The 17,133-nt window shown below is 43.6% G+C and overlaps 1 protein-coding gene across 1 annotated transcript in view; it reads right to left on the reverse strand.

Annotated features, from left to right (window-relative positions):
• The window catches only part of NFXL1 (nuclear transcription factor, X-box binding like 1), a 71,228-nt gene extending 69,167 nt beyond the window's left edge, over window positions 1–2,061 (reverse strand). The window contains exon 1 of the mRNA XM_038556030.1: window positions 1,822–2,061. Coding sequence (XP_038411958.1) covers window positions 1,822–2,059 — 238 coding nt within the window. The 5' untranslated portion in view covers window positions 2,060–2,061. The remainder of the gene's footprint in view (window positions 1–1,821) is intronic.
• Window positions 2,062–17,133: the final 15,072 nt, after the last annotated feature.

The raw sequence follows: 17,133 nt of genomic DNA on the forward strand, positions 1-17,133 counted from the left end.
ACCATTGTAAACTCGTAACTGCTACCTGAGGGGAGGTGGGTGGGTGGGAGGGATGGGTGAAATCCGTGATGAGGACTCAGGAGTGCTCTTGTGATGAGCGCGAAGCGTGGAATCACTCTATTGCACACCTGAAACTAATAAAAACACTGTATACCAACTACTCTGGAATTAAAATAAACTCAGTAGCTCCAGACTAAGAGAATGAGTTTAGGGAAAAAGCCTTCAGAAGCTCAACTGCTCTTCCCCTTGAAAAAAATATATTCTGAAAAGTAAATTCCACACATAAAAATAAAATTATTTCGGGGGGGGAATTATTCCCTTAGCCTCATGCAAATCCTCTATTAGCATGCACGATTCAGAGCTCCCTGTGTGTTCTCAGGCTCTGCTAAAACAGAGCCCTGGTTGAAAGATAATGACATGCCAAAGGAGGCCACATCAGACACATCCGAAAAAGGATATGAAATTTATGAATAGGGGATGCCTGGGTGGCTTGGTGGTTTAGCGCCTGTCCTTGGCCCAGGGTGTGACCCCGAGGTCCTGGGATCAAATCCCACGTCGGACTCCCTGCATGGAGCCTGCTTCTCCCTCTGCCTGTGTCTCTGCCCCTCTCTCTCTATCTCTGAGTAAATAAATACAATCTTTTAAATAAATAAATAAATCTCCTTTTGAACTCAGATAAGAATGTTTCTGAACTGGCAGGGGAAAAAAGTACAAACACTAAATATATTATGATATTCAGGCGCTATTACTTTGAAGCAAGCATAAGCTCAAGTGCTCACACAGGGCATAGCCAATTAGAGTCACTAACCCAAGGCAATCCTGCAAAGGGCAGAAAAATGACAACCGACCCTCCCGATAGGAGAGACCACGTGAAACGGGAGTCCCTAAACCTGATCTAAACGGGATTTCTGCAACTGACTGCTGCCATGCACAAAACTAAAGCCACAGGATCCTAGTTTCCAAAGAGTTAACCAGATTTTCATGAGATCTTAAAAAGACAAAACAAAAAAAAGAAAGGAAAGGAAGGAGGAAAGAAAGGAAGAAAAAGGAAGAAAAGAAAGAAAGAAAAGAAAAAGAAAGAAAGAATGAAAGAAAAAAGAAAGAAAAGAAAGAGAAAGAAAGAAAAAAAAAAAAAAGAAAGAAAGAAAAAGAAAAGAAAGAAACCCCGCTGGCAAACCGATTCAGATTTCAAGGACTGCGTGAACCAAACCCAAAACTACAGGCTCAATCCTAACCCGGTGCAATAGCCTGGAATCGCTCTATCGCACACCTGAAACTAATATAAAACAAAACAAAACAAAACAAAAAAACCACTGTAGGCCAACTACCCTGGAATTAAAATAAACTCAGCAGCTGTAGACTAAGAGAACACCATCTAACTTTAAAATGGGCTTAGGGAGAAAAGCACTCAGAAGCTCAACTTGCTCCTCCCCTTGGGGAAAAAAAAAAAAAAAAAATATATATATATATATATATATTCTGAAAAATAAATTCCAAACATAAAAATAAAATGATTTCTGGGGTAGGGGTAGGTATTCCCTTGGCCTCATGCAAATCCTCTCTTAGCAGGGACAATCCAGAGCTGCCTGTGTGTGCTCAGGCTCTGCTAAAACACAGCCACGACTTTTGGTCCTAGGGATTCAGAAGGTGGAAAAAAAAAAAAAAAAGAAGAAGAAGAAGAAGAAGAAAGAGAAGACAGTGGTCAAGGAGGGAACCAAGGTGGAAGGGGCGCGCTGCGGGCCGCCTGGCCTGCGGGGTGCGGGGAGGGGGGGTCGCGGAGGCGGTCCGCGCAGGGGGAGGCGCGGCGGGGGCCGGGCTCACCGCACGCCGCGGGGGTCTGCGGGGCTCCGGGTCCGGCGGGGCCGCTCCGGGCCGAGCCCCCCGCCGCCGCCGGGCTCGCCGCTCCTCCCGGGCGGGGGCCAGGACCCGCGGCCCCCTTGCCTCGCCCTCCTCCGGCGCCGCGGAGGTAGATTCCATTCCCCGAAGAAGGGGCCGCCGCGGTGGCCCGTCCCCGGGCTCGGCCTCGGCCGCCGGCCACCGGGCGCCAGGAGGCTTCCATCCCTGCAGGGGGGAGGGAGAAAGGAACGCGGTGAGTGGCGGGAGCGTGAGCGCGGCGCGGGGGCCCCGAGGGCAAGGGCCGCGATCCAGGAGGTCGCGGCCGGGTCACCGGGAGGGCGAGTGCCCGTCCCCGCCGAGCCCCGGTTGTGGAGGACGGACCCGACAGCCCGAGGAGCGGGCCGGGCAGAGGCATGGAGCTCGGGGCGACGAGCACCCAGCGCCAGACACGGGGAAGCCGGGAACCCAAGGCGCCCGCCCGGCCTCTGGGGGAGCGCGGGGCCGACCCAAGTACGCACCGACCGAGCCCTCGGATCCCGCCCGGAACCAACTGCAGGAGCGGACCCCAAGGAAAGCTACGTCTGCTTACCGACGGCGTCCGCCCCCGGCGACTACAACTCCCAGAAGCCCGGGCCCGCTGCCCGCAGAACGCGTGGCATCAGCGGCCACTTCCTCATCCGGGAGTGTTTGGAAGGGGGCGGGGGGAGCGCAGGACGCACGCGCCGACTCGGAGCGAGGCTCCAGAAACTACAATTCCCGGCGTGCTCTGGGGCTTTGGGCGGGCTCGGGGCGGGGAGACGGCGCAAAGCTGGGAAGGTACAGGCGGGAGGTGGGAGGGGGCTGCCTAGGAGCATCCCAAACCCGTTTGGGTGTCAGGATCCTGTGTCCCCGGCCCTAGTTGACTTTCCTCCAGCTTTACCTTTGACCCGCGCTTTCAGGTGGCAGGGAGATTCTCACCGATGGAAATAAGCAATGGAAAGACTTCGGGGTCGGGGAGGAGGCAGGGGAGCGCAGCGGGGACGTGGCTGCAGCGGAGGGAGCATCCCTCTCAGCCCTAAAGCGACCCGGAGGGGGCGACTCCGTGTTTTAGGGTGTGCAGGCAGGTGTTCTGGAGGCTGGCCCGTGTTTACCTATGTGACAGCTCCCTAAAGTGGTTCATACTAAGGAAGGTAGTTAAGAACCGGGACCTAAGGCTGACTTCGCTGACTTTTCCGATAACATATAGATAGGTCGATAAATTTCCAAAAACAAAACAAAACAAACCCACAAAAAAACAAAAACAAAAACGGGGATCCATCTGGGATGGAGAAATGCATTGACCGCTGTTTGGAACTACACAGTCTTCATGCAACTCTCCAGCTTCACTTCTCTCTACATTAATAAATACCTAATGTTCGACTAGCATTTAGGTGCCAGGCACTATTTAAAGCATCTTATAGGACAGCCCGGGTGGCTTAGCAGTTTAGCGCCAGCCTTCAGCCCAGGGTGTGACCCCTGGGTCACGGGATCGAGTCCTGCATGGGGCTCCCTGCATGGAGCCTGCTTGTGTCTCTGCCTCTCTCTGTGTGTCTTTCATGAATAAATAAATAAAATCTTAAAAATAAATAAATAAATAAATAAATAAATAAAAATAATAAAATAAAAAAAATAAAATCTTAAAAAAAAAGCATCTTATGTATTAACTAGTTAGATAATTAATTATTCACAATAACACTGTTTATTCCCATTTTATACCCAAGAACATGGAAGCACAGAGAGGTCAAGTAGCCCGCCTTTGCTCACACAGCTAGTTATTGCTATCAGTACTATTTTTCAGATTAGGAAACAGAGAGGATGTTCTTATTCAAAATCCTAGCAGAATCAGAATCAGAACTGAGTAATAGAATTCCTGGCCTATATTCTTAAGCACTATGCCATTTGGTTACTATATAAATGTACTTGATGCTTACTTTGAAATTCCAGTTACTTTTAGAGGACTTCATCAGTCCAATAACTCACATAATCAGAATTTTTCACCTGCCATGTTCTACAATGAAAATGTATGATCATAATAATAACTTTGGAATCAGAATCTTACGTGTTCTCTCACTTATGGAACCGTCGTGGTATGATAGTAAAGTTTTGCACTGGAAAGCTGTATATCATGCGAAGCCTGGGTAAATTGAGAACATTTTCAAAAGTGACTTGCTGTTATTTTTACCTTGAAATTTTAGATAATATTTGGAAGAAACGAGGTCTTTTGTGTTTATCAAAGGGGACAACACAAAATATAATTAGAGAGATAATTAAAATTATAAGGATCAATAAATATCATGTGCAAGTCCAATTAATTTTAATTCTTAAAGAGTACCCAGAGGAATAGCTTAAAAAAAAAAAGCTGAAAATATGAAGTGTTGGCAACAATTTGGAGCAACTGGAACTCTCATACTTACTGGTGGAAGTGGAATTGCTTCAAAGACTTTTGAAAAATGTTTGACAGTATCTACTAAAACTGAATATAACCTACTACTGCAGCACCATGACCAAGCAATTCCACTTCTGTATAGACACCTAAAAGAAATGAGTGCATAGTCCACAAAAATTCACATTTAAGGTGGCTTTATTCAAATAATCCAAAATTAGAAACAACCTTAATGTCCAGAAGAATAGAAAAATAAATGTATATCCATTTAATGTGGTATGTTCATATGATGAATATATATAGATTCATATATATATATATGAATGGGTGGATCTCAAAGACATCGTATTAAGCAAAAGAAGCCAGACAACAAAGTACTTACTTGTGGTTCCAATTTCATAAAGTTCCTGAACAAGAACTAAAAGCCAGATGAGGGGGATCCTTGGGTGGCTCAGCGGTTTAGCACCTGCCTTTGGCCCAGGACGTGATCCTGGAGTCCCGGGATCGAGTCCCGCATCGGGCTCCCGGTGCATGGAGCCTGCTTCTCCCTCTGCCTGTGTCTCTGCCTCTGTGTGTGTGTGTGTGTGTGTGTGTGTGTGTGTCTCATGAATAAATAAAAATAAAATCTTAAAAAAAAAAAAAAAAAAGGCCAGATGAATGCTGCCTCTGATGGGTCGGAGGATTTTAACTGGGAAGAGGAATGAGGTATCCACCAAAGTGGTGGAAAAATTGTATCTTGATCTGTGTAGTAGTTTCATTTGTGTGTACACAGAAACAAAAACAAACAAAAAATATGTACATTTATGATTTGTGCAATTTACACCTCAATTCTTAAAAAAATCCTAAAATAAATATAGAAAAAATAAGATACCTGAATACTTATATTGTCCACCACTTTAAAAATGTGATTTAAGGGCACCTGGGTGACTCAGTTAAGTGTCTGATTTGAGCTCAGGTCATGACCTCAGGGTCCTGGGATGGAGCCCCGGAGTCAGGTACCCTGTTTGGTGGGGAGTCTGCTTCTCTCTCTCTCTCTGCCCCTCCCCCTGCTCGTTCTCACTGTCTCCCTCAAAAATAAATAGATAATATGTCTTTAAAGATGTGATTTAGTTATATTTATTTTCCCATTACTGATATATTATCCTGATGTGGATTCTTTTTGCCAGAGGATTCATACACAATCCCCCAACCACATTTATCCTCGATAAGTACATATATACTTAGGTAAACCCTGTGCCAGTTATCAATTTATGACCTCTCAGCTCCGGTTCACCCTTCAACATGTGCTCTGTAATAAAGGACAGAGTTCTTTTAAACATCTCCTCCGAGAGCATCACCTTAAGTTTTCCCAGCAGAGGGTGCTGGAGAGACACTGAGGAGAGAGAACTGTTTGGGTGAGTGTTTCCACCACCACATTCGCCACTGTCAGCAACCTTGCAGCCTGTGTCTGGAGGGACAGACCTCTCAACATGAAAACTGACCCCGAGGCCCCCTGCTCATTCCAGCGCCCTGAGCCACCATAGACTTTGCAACCCACAGCAAAGTCTACACCTGCCAGCATTCTCTGCAGACCAATAGTGCACTCCCCTGGGCCCCAGACTTCAGTCTCTGCAAGCCCACCTTACTGGTTCCTGCTCAGCTGCACGCCAGAGGGACAGAGGAACAGCTGTGTCCAGGACAAACCAACAAAATTCTCTGCTATCCAGTGAGTTGGACTATACCTTCTCAAATAAGATCTGAACCCCAGCCTTGGCGGGGATGGCAGGGCGGGGGGGGGGTGGGGGGTGGCTTTGAGGCCTCTCCTTTGGATACTCTCCATCAGCCCTAGAATACCATGTATTGTTTCCTTATGGTCATTCTTTTATCAAAGCTCATTCATTCTTTATATTAAACTTAACCTACTGTGTAGTTTCTATTCTTGATTAGGCACATACCTACATAGGCAGGTTAGATCAGGTTTAGATCAGGTTTCCTTGACATCCTGGATATGACCTAATCAAACCGACTGCAACAACAACAACAGAGACAAAAATGGTCTGGAAAACAGTATGGAGCTTCCTCAAAAGTTAAAAGTAGAACTACCCTACAGCCTAGCAATTTATCCACAGGACACAGAAATAGTGATTTGAAGGGGCACATGCACCCCCAGGGTTTAGAGCAGCAATGTCCACAATAGACAAAATATGGAGAGAGCCCAGATGTCTATCGACAGATGAATGAATAGAGAAGATGTGGCATGTGTATGCAGTGGAATATTACTCAGCCATCAAAAAGAATGAAATCCTGCCATTTCCACTGACGTGGATGGAACCAGAGTGTATTATGCAAAGTGAAATAAGTCAATCAGAGAAAGACAGACATTACATGATTTCATTCATGTGGAATTTAAGAAACAAAGCAGATGAACATAGGGGAAGGGAAGGAAAAATAAAATAGGATAAAAACAGAGAGGGAGGCAAACCATAAGAGACTCTTAACAATAGAAAACAATCTGAGGGGGGTTGGGGGATGGGGTAACTGGGTGACGGACAGTTGACGGGATGAGCACTGGGTGTTATACTATATGTTGGCAAATTGAATTTAAATAAAAATTAAAAAAAAAAAAACAGTAAGCTGTAGGAAGCCAGGGGAAGATGGCAGTTTGGAAAAGCTCTGGATGTGACAAGTCACCACGACGTTCAGGGTGTATCTTGAAGGTTGAGCTGAGCTGGCATTGGCAGCATTTGCTAACAGATTAGATGACAGGTTTGAGATGGAGAGTCCAGAAAAGATGACTCAGAGTTCTTCACCTGAGGCACTGGGTCGATGGCAGTGCCATGCTCTGCCATCGGGGGTATGGGGAAGAAACACATTTGGAAACAAGAAGTCATGAGTTCTGCTCAGGACACATCACATCCTCACGAAGAGTAAAATCCCCAGCTCCTCTCCATGCACAGAGCTGCTGGCCCCAGATGCGTGGCTCCTTCCGCATGAAATAGTTCAATTTGTGGGATATACAGACTAGGTGTCCACCGTTTAACCTGGTTCTGACACTGGCTGCCTGGAGGATGCAGGCCCCCGGGGTCCCACCCACCAGACTGCATCCGCACGCACTTTACGTGCCAGCCCCAAGTCTCATGTCACCTGTCCTTCTGGCCAACTAGTTATAAATCAGAGGTCCTCATGTCCCTCTCTTCATGTTCTGTAATTTGCTGGAATGTCTCAAAGAGGCCAGGGGCACACTTTACTTTTTATTACTGATCTATTATAAATGATACAACTAAGGAATAACCACATGGAAGAGATGCATGAGACAAGGAATGTGGCCAGGAGCACAGAGCTTCCATGTCTTCTCTGGGGCCCCTACTGTCCCAGCACCTCAATGTGGTTATAAGGCAGAAGTTTTACCAACCCCTTGGATTAGGTTTTTTACTAAGACATCATTATAGGGACGCCTGGGTGACTCAGTGGTTGAGCACCTACCTGACTTTGGCTCAGGTTGTGATCCCCAGGTCCTGGGATTAAGTCCTGCATGGAGCTCCCCAGAGGGAGCCTGCTTCTCCCTCTGCCTATGTCTCTGCCTCTGTGTGTGTGTGTATCTCTCAGGAATAAATAAATAAAATCTTAAAAAAAAAAAAAAGACTTCATTACATTGGCCTTGTTGATTAGATCATTGGGTGTTAGTGATTAACTCAACTTCCAGCCCCTCTCCTCTTCCCAGAGGTCAGGAGATAGAGCTGAAAGTTCCAAGTCTCTAATCATATGGTTTATTCCCTTGGCAACCAGCCCCCCTCTTTTGGGGGCTCTCCAAAAGTTACCTCGTCAACATAAATTCAGATGTGATTGAAAGGGGCTTGTGATGAATAACAAAAAAAAAATGCTTTTTAAAATTTTTTCACTCTGGAGCTGTCTAGGAGTCAGTGACAAAAACCAAATATCACAAAATATGCTCCCATAGCTCTTCTCACTTAGGAAACTACAGTGGTTTTAAGAGCTTGGGCCAGGAACCACAAACAAAGGCCAAAATACGTATTTCGTATTAAAGCACATTTACCAAAGGAGATACCAACTGCCTAGTTGGATTATACAAGTCTGGAGTTCAGAGGAGAGACTGGAGATATAAATTAGGGAGTCTTCAGCATAGATACTTATAAAGTGTCATGGGACATACGAGCTCACTTAGAGAGTGAATATTATGGCCATGAAACACTTAGGCCTTTAAAGATTCAATGAGGAGGGGAACCAAGGCAGGTGGAAGTCCAGATAAGTGACTAAAAGCCAAGAGTCTTGAAAAGCAAGTGAAGAAACACCTGGGGGGCTCAGGGGTTGAGCGTCTGCCTTTGGCTCAGGGCGTGATCCCAGGGTCCTGGGATCAAGTCCCACCTCAGGGTCTCCACAGGGAGCCTGCTTCTCCCTCTGCCTCTGTCTCTGCCTCTCTCACTATGTTTATCATGAATAAATAACTAAAAAACATTTTTAAAGAAGAAAGAAAGAAAGAAAAAGAAAGAAGAAAGAAAGAAAGAAAGAAAGAAAGAAAGAAGAAAGAAAGAAAGAAGAAAGAAAGAAAGAAAGAAGAAAGAAAGAAAGAAAGAAAGAAAGAAAGAAAGAAAGAAAGAAAGAAAGAAAGAAAGAAAGAAAGAAAAAGAAAGAAGTGAAGAAGGTGTTTCAAGAAAGGCAGGGATCGTCTCTACGTAATATGACTGAGAGGTCCACTGAGTCTTGGACTCAGGACTGACAATTAGATTTGGCAAAGCAGGGTTCATCAGCGACCTTGATAAGAAGCTCCAGTGGGGTGACAGCAACACTTCACTGTGTCAGGTTCAAGGAAGAACAGAGAGAGAGAGAGAGAGAGAGGAACTCTGCAAAGACAATTCTAGAGAGAGTTCTACAGGAAAGGAGAGGAGAATGCGGTGTCGGCTGGAACCAGATACGGCGTCAAGCATCAGGTAGATGTTAAGATTTGAGCCAGGGCACACTGCAGGGGACAATCCACAGGGAGTGGAGGGATGGTAAAGCATGTTGGGGGGCAAGGGAAGGGGGAGATCCTTGTAACAGCAAAGTCCTGGAGTAAAAGAGAGGGCTTGTGCACAAGGGGAAGACGTCGTGTCTCCGACAGGAATCTGGAGCACCTGCCCGGTGTAACAGACTTATCCTCAGACGTTCTTCAGCCTCACTCCCTTGCCTGCTGCTGTAGTGGCAAGACCCTGAGGTGCAATGTGGTGCCAGGGCACCGTTCGGGGCATGAGACTCTTCTGGAGGCTAGGAGGCTAGGAGGCTAGGCACTCCGGGCCTAAGATCCAGGCCTCCTAGCGTTCAGCTTGGCTGTAACCTCTGAGTCATGGAACCAAGATAGGTTTTCCCCTTCTCTCAGCCCAGAGTTCAAATCCAGAAGAAATCCCAGTTCTGAGCAAACTCAATACACCTTGCAAAATGTTCTTGCCATTCATCTGTGATCTAGTAAAAGATTCACCATTTCTCTATGTTGAGAGGAGATTCTCCAAAACCAGAAGAGAAATCCCTGAAAGTAGTGCTGACGTTCAGATATCCCCTCTTAAAAAAAAAAAAAAATAGATAGGCCGGGAGCAGGATACTTCACTAGCTCATGACAATCTCAGGAAACAACAGATTTATCCGGGCAGGTATCCTATACATGGGATATATATAAAATCAGGGCCTCTCTTGCTAAAGGAAGACAGGTATTCCTGCTGGACTTTTATGTTATTTTACCTATAATGCATATTATGTACTAAAATATATTGTTCAGATTTATATTATTATGTATTGCATACGGTATATATTACACTATTATTTTACAGCTATTGTATATGGGCTAGACCACGTATATAATATTATATATCCCATAGTAAAAACTATGTTGTTTCAGCCTCTCTTGCTCTTAGGTGTAACCACACAACTAAGTTTTCATCAACCAGACCTAAGTGGAGGTGGAAAGCTTCCCGAACACAATGGCCTTTGTCTTATCTTCCTCTTTCCTGATGCCTAATGTGTGAATGGGGTAGAAGGTGGATGAGCCATCTCAGGCGGTGAGGTGGTCTCGGGAGAGGAGACCTGGGGAATGAAAGGTAGATCTGTCAAAATGCCCAGTTAGGAGCTAATATCCCTGAAGACGTCTTTGAAAAATGTCACAGCGGCCCTCTTCTGCCTCTGGACTCCAGCACAAGAGGTAAATATAGATCCATCATGTCGAAACCAGTTCCTGAATTCTACTGAGTCATTATTATCTTCCACTGGCAGCAGAACCCACTTCTAGACTCATGTGATACACAAATAACCCAGTTTTGTGGAGGCAGGTTGGTAATTTGATTTCAACGAATGTGACATAGACCTGTAATCGAAAGTCATTAAAAGAATTGGAAAAACATTCCAAAGGTAATGAGATGGCTGTCAGAGAATCGACTCATTAGCTTAAAAGAGGTGATCAATTTTTAATTCCTTGAGGCCTTTGAAAGTGCTTAGACATTATTGTCAGAGATTATTCATGGGAGGTCAGCAATAGCTCACTCGACATCTCAAGTTCTCTTCTGGGCTTGTTGTTGGATTATTCTGCTGCATTTATTTTTCCAGGGTTTGCATCAAAACTGTGATACCAGAAACGTGGTAGCTAGTTCCTAATATGGAGTGACGGTGTGCTGTACACCGCCTAATGCTCCTAAAATAGTAGAACTCATTTCCACAGTCACCGGGTTCTCTCAAAGGAAGAAATAAAATCGGAGAAGTCCAAGTTCTGAGTAGATTTGATGCACCTTGCAAAACATTCTTGCCATTCATCTGTGATCTAGTAAGAGACTCACTATTTCTCTGAATGTGTGGAAAGAAAATCTTCTAAGAACCAGAAGGGAAGTTCCTGCAGATGAGGTTGACATTCAGATTATCACTTAAAGATAGAGAGAGAGAGACAGAGATGGAACCATCTGGCAACAAAATGATTCATCAGTACATTATTTTTCTCAAGGAATAACAGGCAACCACTCTAGATAAGCTCTGTTCCGTTCCTGGTGACAGCATGGTGAGGACTTAAGGTCTTCATTTTTTACATAAAGAGGCTTCGAGAGCCTTTGCTCTTGTTTATTTTTCCCTCACCTTCCCCATTACATGATTTTCCCCCCTCTGTCTAATTTAAAGGGAATGCCTCTTCCGGGCAATCGTACTTATCCTTCTCTGGAAGGTTGCCTCCCGCCTCCCACCCTGCGAATGGCCAGTAGGGACCCATTAATTAATCATTAAATCAATTTAGTAATTTGCAACAAGCATTTTTCTTTCCAAAAGAACTGAAATAGAAGAGATACAAGAGAATGGTATGCATGGTGTAAGGGTAAGTATTCCTTTCTGAAAGGTTTGTTGCCGCAGTTTCCTGGATCACAATTACAATGCATTTCACGTGGGCCATTTATTATGGGTCATAATAATTAGGGAAGTTTGAACAGACTGACCCAGAAACTGTTACCCTCACTCTTGTACCTGGCCTTTCTCTGCTCAGAAATATTTTTTTCTTCTTTTCCTAAAAACTCTGCTTAATGATTCAGTGCTGAGGACCATTGGTTCCCCTAGTGAGAATAGCCTTCCTGGAGTTTTGGTACCACGGTGTCTGTTGTGTCTTACATGCACAGCAAACAGGAAAGTCCAAACAGTAGAGCAAAATCAGAGGCTGCTGGGTCACTCTGCTTACCTTATAATTGGCTTTAAGATTAGAGGAGCTTTAAGGCCTCTTTCCACAGTAAGGCTGGATATTCCTTTTCTCTTAGTGCTCAGGGACAGGTCTAAGGATAATCAGCTTCAGAAGGAACTTTATAGATGAATTAATCAGTGTTAAGGCTTTTCATTCTCTCTCTCTCTCTTTTTAAAAAAATATTTTATCTATCTATTCATGAGAGACACGGAGAGAGGCTGGCTCCCTGTGGGGAACCTGATGTGGGTCTTGATCCCAGGATCCCGGGGTCACTACCTGAATGACCTGAGCTGAAGGCAGACGCCCAACCACTGAACCACCCAGGTGCCCCCTTTCCATCCTCTTCAAAATCATCAGGTGTCTGTTTGTTGATGCTGCTGCTGGGTTTTGCTTTGTTTTGTTTTGTTTTAAGCATATCTCTCCCAGCCTTTGTCTTTTTGTACTGGAGGCCTATGCTCCGTCCTGCATCTCTGTTTATTCCCATATCACCCTTATACTCATTCTTGAGACCCCATCCACCTGTAATAAAATATATTCAGGGATCTCTAAACAGAAGTGCATACAATTTTGTAAGTTTAGATGTCTCATGATTTTCTAAAAGACAAGAGAATGCTGCTTCTTAAAACTTCCTAAAGAAACCCTACCTTTTTGTGATTTGGGGGGGTAATTCCTCCCTGGAACATTACAGGCTACAAAACTCCTTATGTAGGCTTTTACTGTATTTGATTGCTTAAAGCGAATTATTGGATTTATCTCTACTGAAGTTCATCCATTGGTTCTTAAGATAATATTTAAACATGTTAGGTATAACTGGTCCCATCAGGATCAGTATGTGGAAAATCTATTTATTCTTACCATTTATTGTATGATCTTGTTTTAAATGTCATATGCAATTTAATTAATAATCACCGTGGTTATGATAAATTCTTGAAAGTTCAAACAAGTGATATTTACTGATTTCCTTTCACCCACAAATCTACTTACAGCTCAAATAGGTGATTTAGTTACGGCTTTCATGTTCCTAGAGATCATGTAATCCGAAGACAGCAATCTTAACTGGGCTCAGGGAGCAAGCACTCAATCCACATTGTCAACACCTTTAGCATACATATTTGATTGCAGATAAGTGTTTGAAATATGGTTAAGTTATATTATGTATTTTTAGATCCTTTGTGATTCATTTTTGACCATCTTCTCCGAGCTGACAGGAAGCAGAGGCTCTCTGGTTTGGCACGCAGGCCAGGAGAGCAGGCTCCCTCTTCAGGTAAAAAAACAGAAATGAAACCAGGTCAGTGGTGGTAAACCAAGAGGTCTATAGTATGAGATTCAGAACCAAAATTTTAATTAAGAATCTCTAAAAGGAGAGGAAATAGCCATCATTTCAGCTCAGTAAAGAACAACTCTCACTTTTCTGTCACTGGAAAGTCCTGTCTCTCTTTAATCAATGAGTTTCAAGTACCCAATTATCTTAGACATAAAAATAAAAAATATATATAATTGAAGTAAATTTCATGTTACTTTATTGTGGTATGCTTTCTCGGTAATTTTATATATTTTGTGCTTTGGGGGCAATTTGACACTGTATCTGAACGAAGCAATGGAAACACCCATAAGTAGATCTACTAATTACCAGTACTTTTTGCAAACAAAGAAACAAGGGAGAGTGATTTCCTCCTTTCGGAAATGAGTGGGAAAAAAATTACATTCCTGTTCTCCAGCCTGCTGCTAATGGTAGGCAAACGTTCATCCCTTGTGCCCTGGTTGTCTCATTGGTCACTCTTCCAAGAATAAGCAAGGAGGCCACTGAAGGATACCACAGAACTCCATGGATTTTGGTGCCACCACAATACTGTGCTTCTGGGCATCATGAATCTTTGTGACAAACCCAGGAAACAGGCTCACTGATCTCTGAAGAACTAACTCAAGTAACTTCTTGGACCAAGTCCAACTGGCTAATGCGCAACCCAGATAGAACAAAAATGAACCCAACTAAAAAAGAGGAGACATTGGCGATCTGACAAGAAACGCAGTATCAACTCTTTTAAAGGGCCAACATTGTCAGGATAGTGAGTGATTTTGTGGTAAATTGCTATTTTCGGAACCCCAAAGGAATGCATTGGTGAAAAATGCATTCTTTCACCTCTAACTCATCAGGAAACCAAGAGCCAGACCTGCAGTGTAATTCTAGCAAGTATTGTCTCGAATGTACTCAATATGCAGTCTGACTAGTTTAAAGTGAAAACATACAGAGAACAGACATGTTATCACCAAGTAGAGCCCGTAAAGCACTCAACTCAGTCTGTGTAGAAAGCAATCGAGTACAGCCTTTTAAGCCAAGTAAACACTGGACCAAGGGTCAAAAGTCCAGGCCTTGTCCTGAACTAGCTGTGTGAATTTACTTACCTCCTCTACTCTTTTCTCCTTCATTCGAAGCAGTTCAGATCTACCAAAATTGTAGAGAGAATGCATGTATTTGCATGCAGGTGTGTCAGGTCTTAACATTTGGATTTATTTCCTTCAAATGGTTTTTGAAAATTTGAGATATCACAGACTGTGGAAGTCCTCAGAAGTCTCACTCTCCCTCCCACCCTGTTCTCTCCAGCCCCCCCAAGTGTAAGCCCTGTTCTGACTCCTGCTCATAACAGGCATCCTCCTGCCTGTTAATCAAACTGTTACACCAGAGGTGCAGATCCACAAATGCTGCTCAGTCTTGTGCTGTGCGTTTGTAAACTTTCTACAGAAGATATTATGTGGACATGCAAAAGTCAGCATGAAGGCAGGGGTTAAGGGCAGGCACCCTGAAGCCTTGTCGGGGTTCAGGGAGCAGTTGTTCCACGTCCTTCCCGTGAGTGGTGGGCAAATTACTTTAACCCTCTGTGCCTGCCTTTCCTCCTCATCTTTTAAACCAAAAACACAGTGGAAGCTATCTTATAAGTTTTCACAAAGAATAACTGCATCTTTGTACAGTGCCTGGCACAAACTAAACCCTAATGGTCTCTGTTATTATCCAAACGTTTTATATAATTCCATTATTGGAATTTATTCCAATTTATGTAACTAGCCTCCTCTTGATGAACACTTAAGCTGTTTCCAATTTTTTTCTATTATAAACATTCTTCAACATCGCTCCTGTTGTATGCGCGGCCAAGTTTCTGTAGTGACGATACCAAGGAATGAAATTGCTGGGTTTTAGATCAGCCCCACCTTGGCTCTAGCGGGTATTAGCATATGGCTCTCCAACATACGGTCAAGATCCCCCTGTTATTCCAAATTCTCAATACTCTATATCCTCACCAATTTCAGTGCTTCCTAATCATCTTTTCTGTATTTGTGAAATGAGAAGGGGTGAATTAGATGATCTCTGGAGTCGTTTTGCATTTTCTACATCTTCCAATTTCCTTCCCATGCATTTCCCACTTTCTCCCTTCACCTAGAAATAAACTCACGAACAGCAAGCTTTTCTTTGGAGTTGAAAAGCCTGATGTTTGGTATTTTGCATTCTTAACAGTCTATAAAGATACCCAAAAATACCATTTCTCTAGTCATAGGAAGAATATTACCTAAATTGACAGTGTCCTAGCCAGGCATACTTCCAACACTGTTAAAACAGATCAGTGGTTTCCACACTTTTTAAAGCAACAGACTTTTATTTTAAATAAAAATATAACCTGAATTTCAATATAAATGCTGATTCCTCCCCTTTTTTCTTTTGCTTACCTCGAATACATATCTTACAGAGTGATGAAAAGCTTCTTGTAATTTAATTGTCGTTATTGCTTTGTTGAACTTTCTGAAATTAAGAAGTACTAAAATGCTTCCATTTATCTTGCTTCATCCATTAAATTTGCATATGAAATTTTATTTGATCATGTTTTAATTTTAGGCTGGCATATAGTGTGCTATGCTAAAATCTTCTGGAAATCTTCATGTTGGGCGGGGGATGCCCATTATTGCCGAAGAACTCTGATTTTACTACCTATATTTTCTGTGAAGAGAAAGAATTTTAAACTGTGAAGGTTGTAATTATAGACCAACATTGCCACCTGATGGTAAGAAGTTGAATCACATCATATTTCAAGTTGGAAAAGTTGGGGTTTTTAAAAGATGCATGCAGTCTTGAAGTGATCTATTCCTATGAGAAAATTACATTATAGGTGGGGGTGTGTGTGTGTGCAGAGTAAACAGATCCACTGGCAAGACTCTGATTGGGTTTCTGCTCCCTCATTGACCTGCCATCAATGAGTCCCAGAACTCTCTTATCTGCTCGCAGATGCAGTTACTAACGACCTTCAGATTGTAACCAGCCCTCCCTTGTCCTTATATCAAGCCTGTCATAATCTTAATATGTTAAGACAGCTCGTTGGAGTCTGGAATCAGTCTGGAATCTGGGTAGTTTTTGGACTACCAAAAGGTGGGATTCGCCTTTGGCACTCACTTGTACCCAGCTCGGCATCCTTACCATGAGTCTCTCGAAAGCCCCATATTTCCTGTTTGTTTGTTTGTTTGCTTAAAAAAGATTTCGGTATGAAGCCAGAAGCATTGCATTCCAGGGCTCTGAACTGGAACCTCGCCACCACCTGTCTGAGCCTCCACCTGGAGGAGTCACGGAAAAGGAATTGGCTGAGCCTTCCTGACCCCAAGTCTTTGAATCAAGAATCTGCCACCTGTCCAATATAAGTATCGGAGAGACTCCCAGAGCTCTGGGTCAGAGTTCATCAAGTCGAAACCCTGGGATGTCTCTAGTTGAAATCAGACTCAAAGTACCCACCCTCCTGGATGCTGTGACCAGGGCTGCTTCTCCTTGGGAGCGAGGCCCTGAGCCAAGGGCCATTCCTACCTTACCAAATCAAGCCTCTTTACAGTGTCGTAGAGGTTTTTATAACAGGCAACAAAGAGCACAAAGAATAGTCTGCGTGTGAAGAAGGAATAAAAAGTAAAAACAAAAACAAACAAACAAAAAAAGATAGGAAAAAGAGTACTTGTGTCAGGCAGAAACATTGTTATATATTAAATACGACCCACCCACTCCAGTACTAGTCACTTCCTCTGTAGTGAAGAAATACTTGCCAGCTGATATTGAAGAGATAAAATGTAAAATGTCAACATGAGACTGCAAATACCATGTACGGTTCAATGAATATTCTATTGGTAGAATAGAATATACCACAGACGTGCACTGATCAAGGTCCATATAAATATCTGAAATGTAAAATTAACAGGATGTCACGTT

The sequence above is a fragment of the Canis lupus genome, chromosome 13 (assembly GCF_011100685.1).
Source record: "Canis lupus familiaris isolate Mischka breed German Shepherd chromosome 13, alternate assembly UU_Cfam_GSD_1.0, whole genome shotgun sequence".
Taxonomy (NCBI): domain Eukaryota; kingdom Metazoa; phylum Chordata; class Mammalia; order Carnivora; family Canidae; genus Canis; species Canis lupus.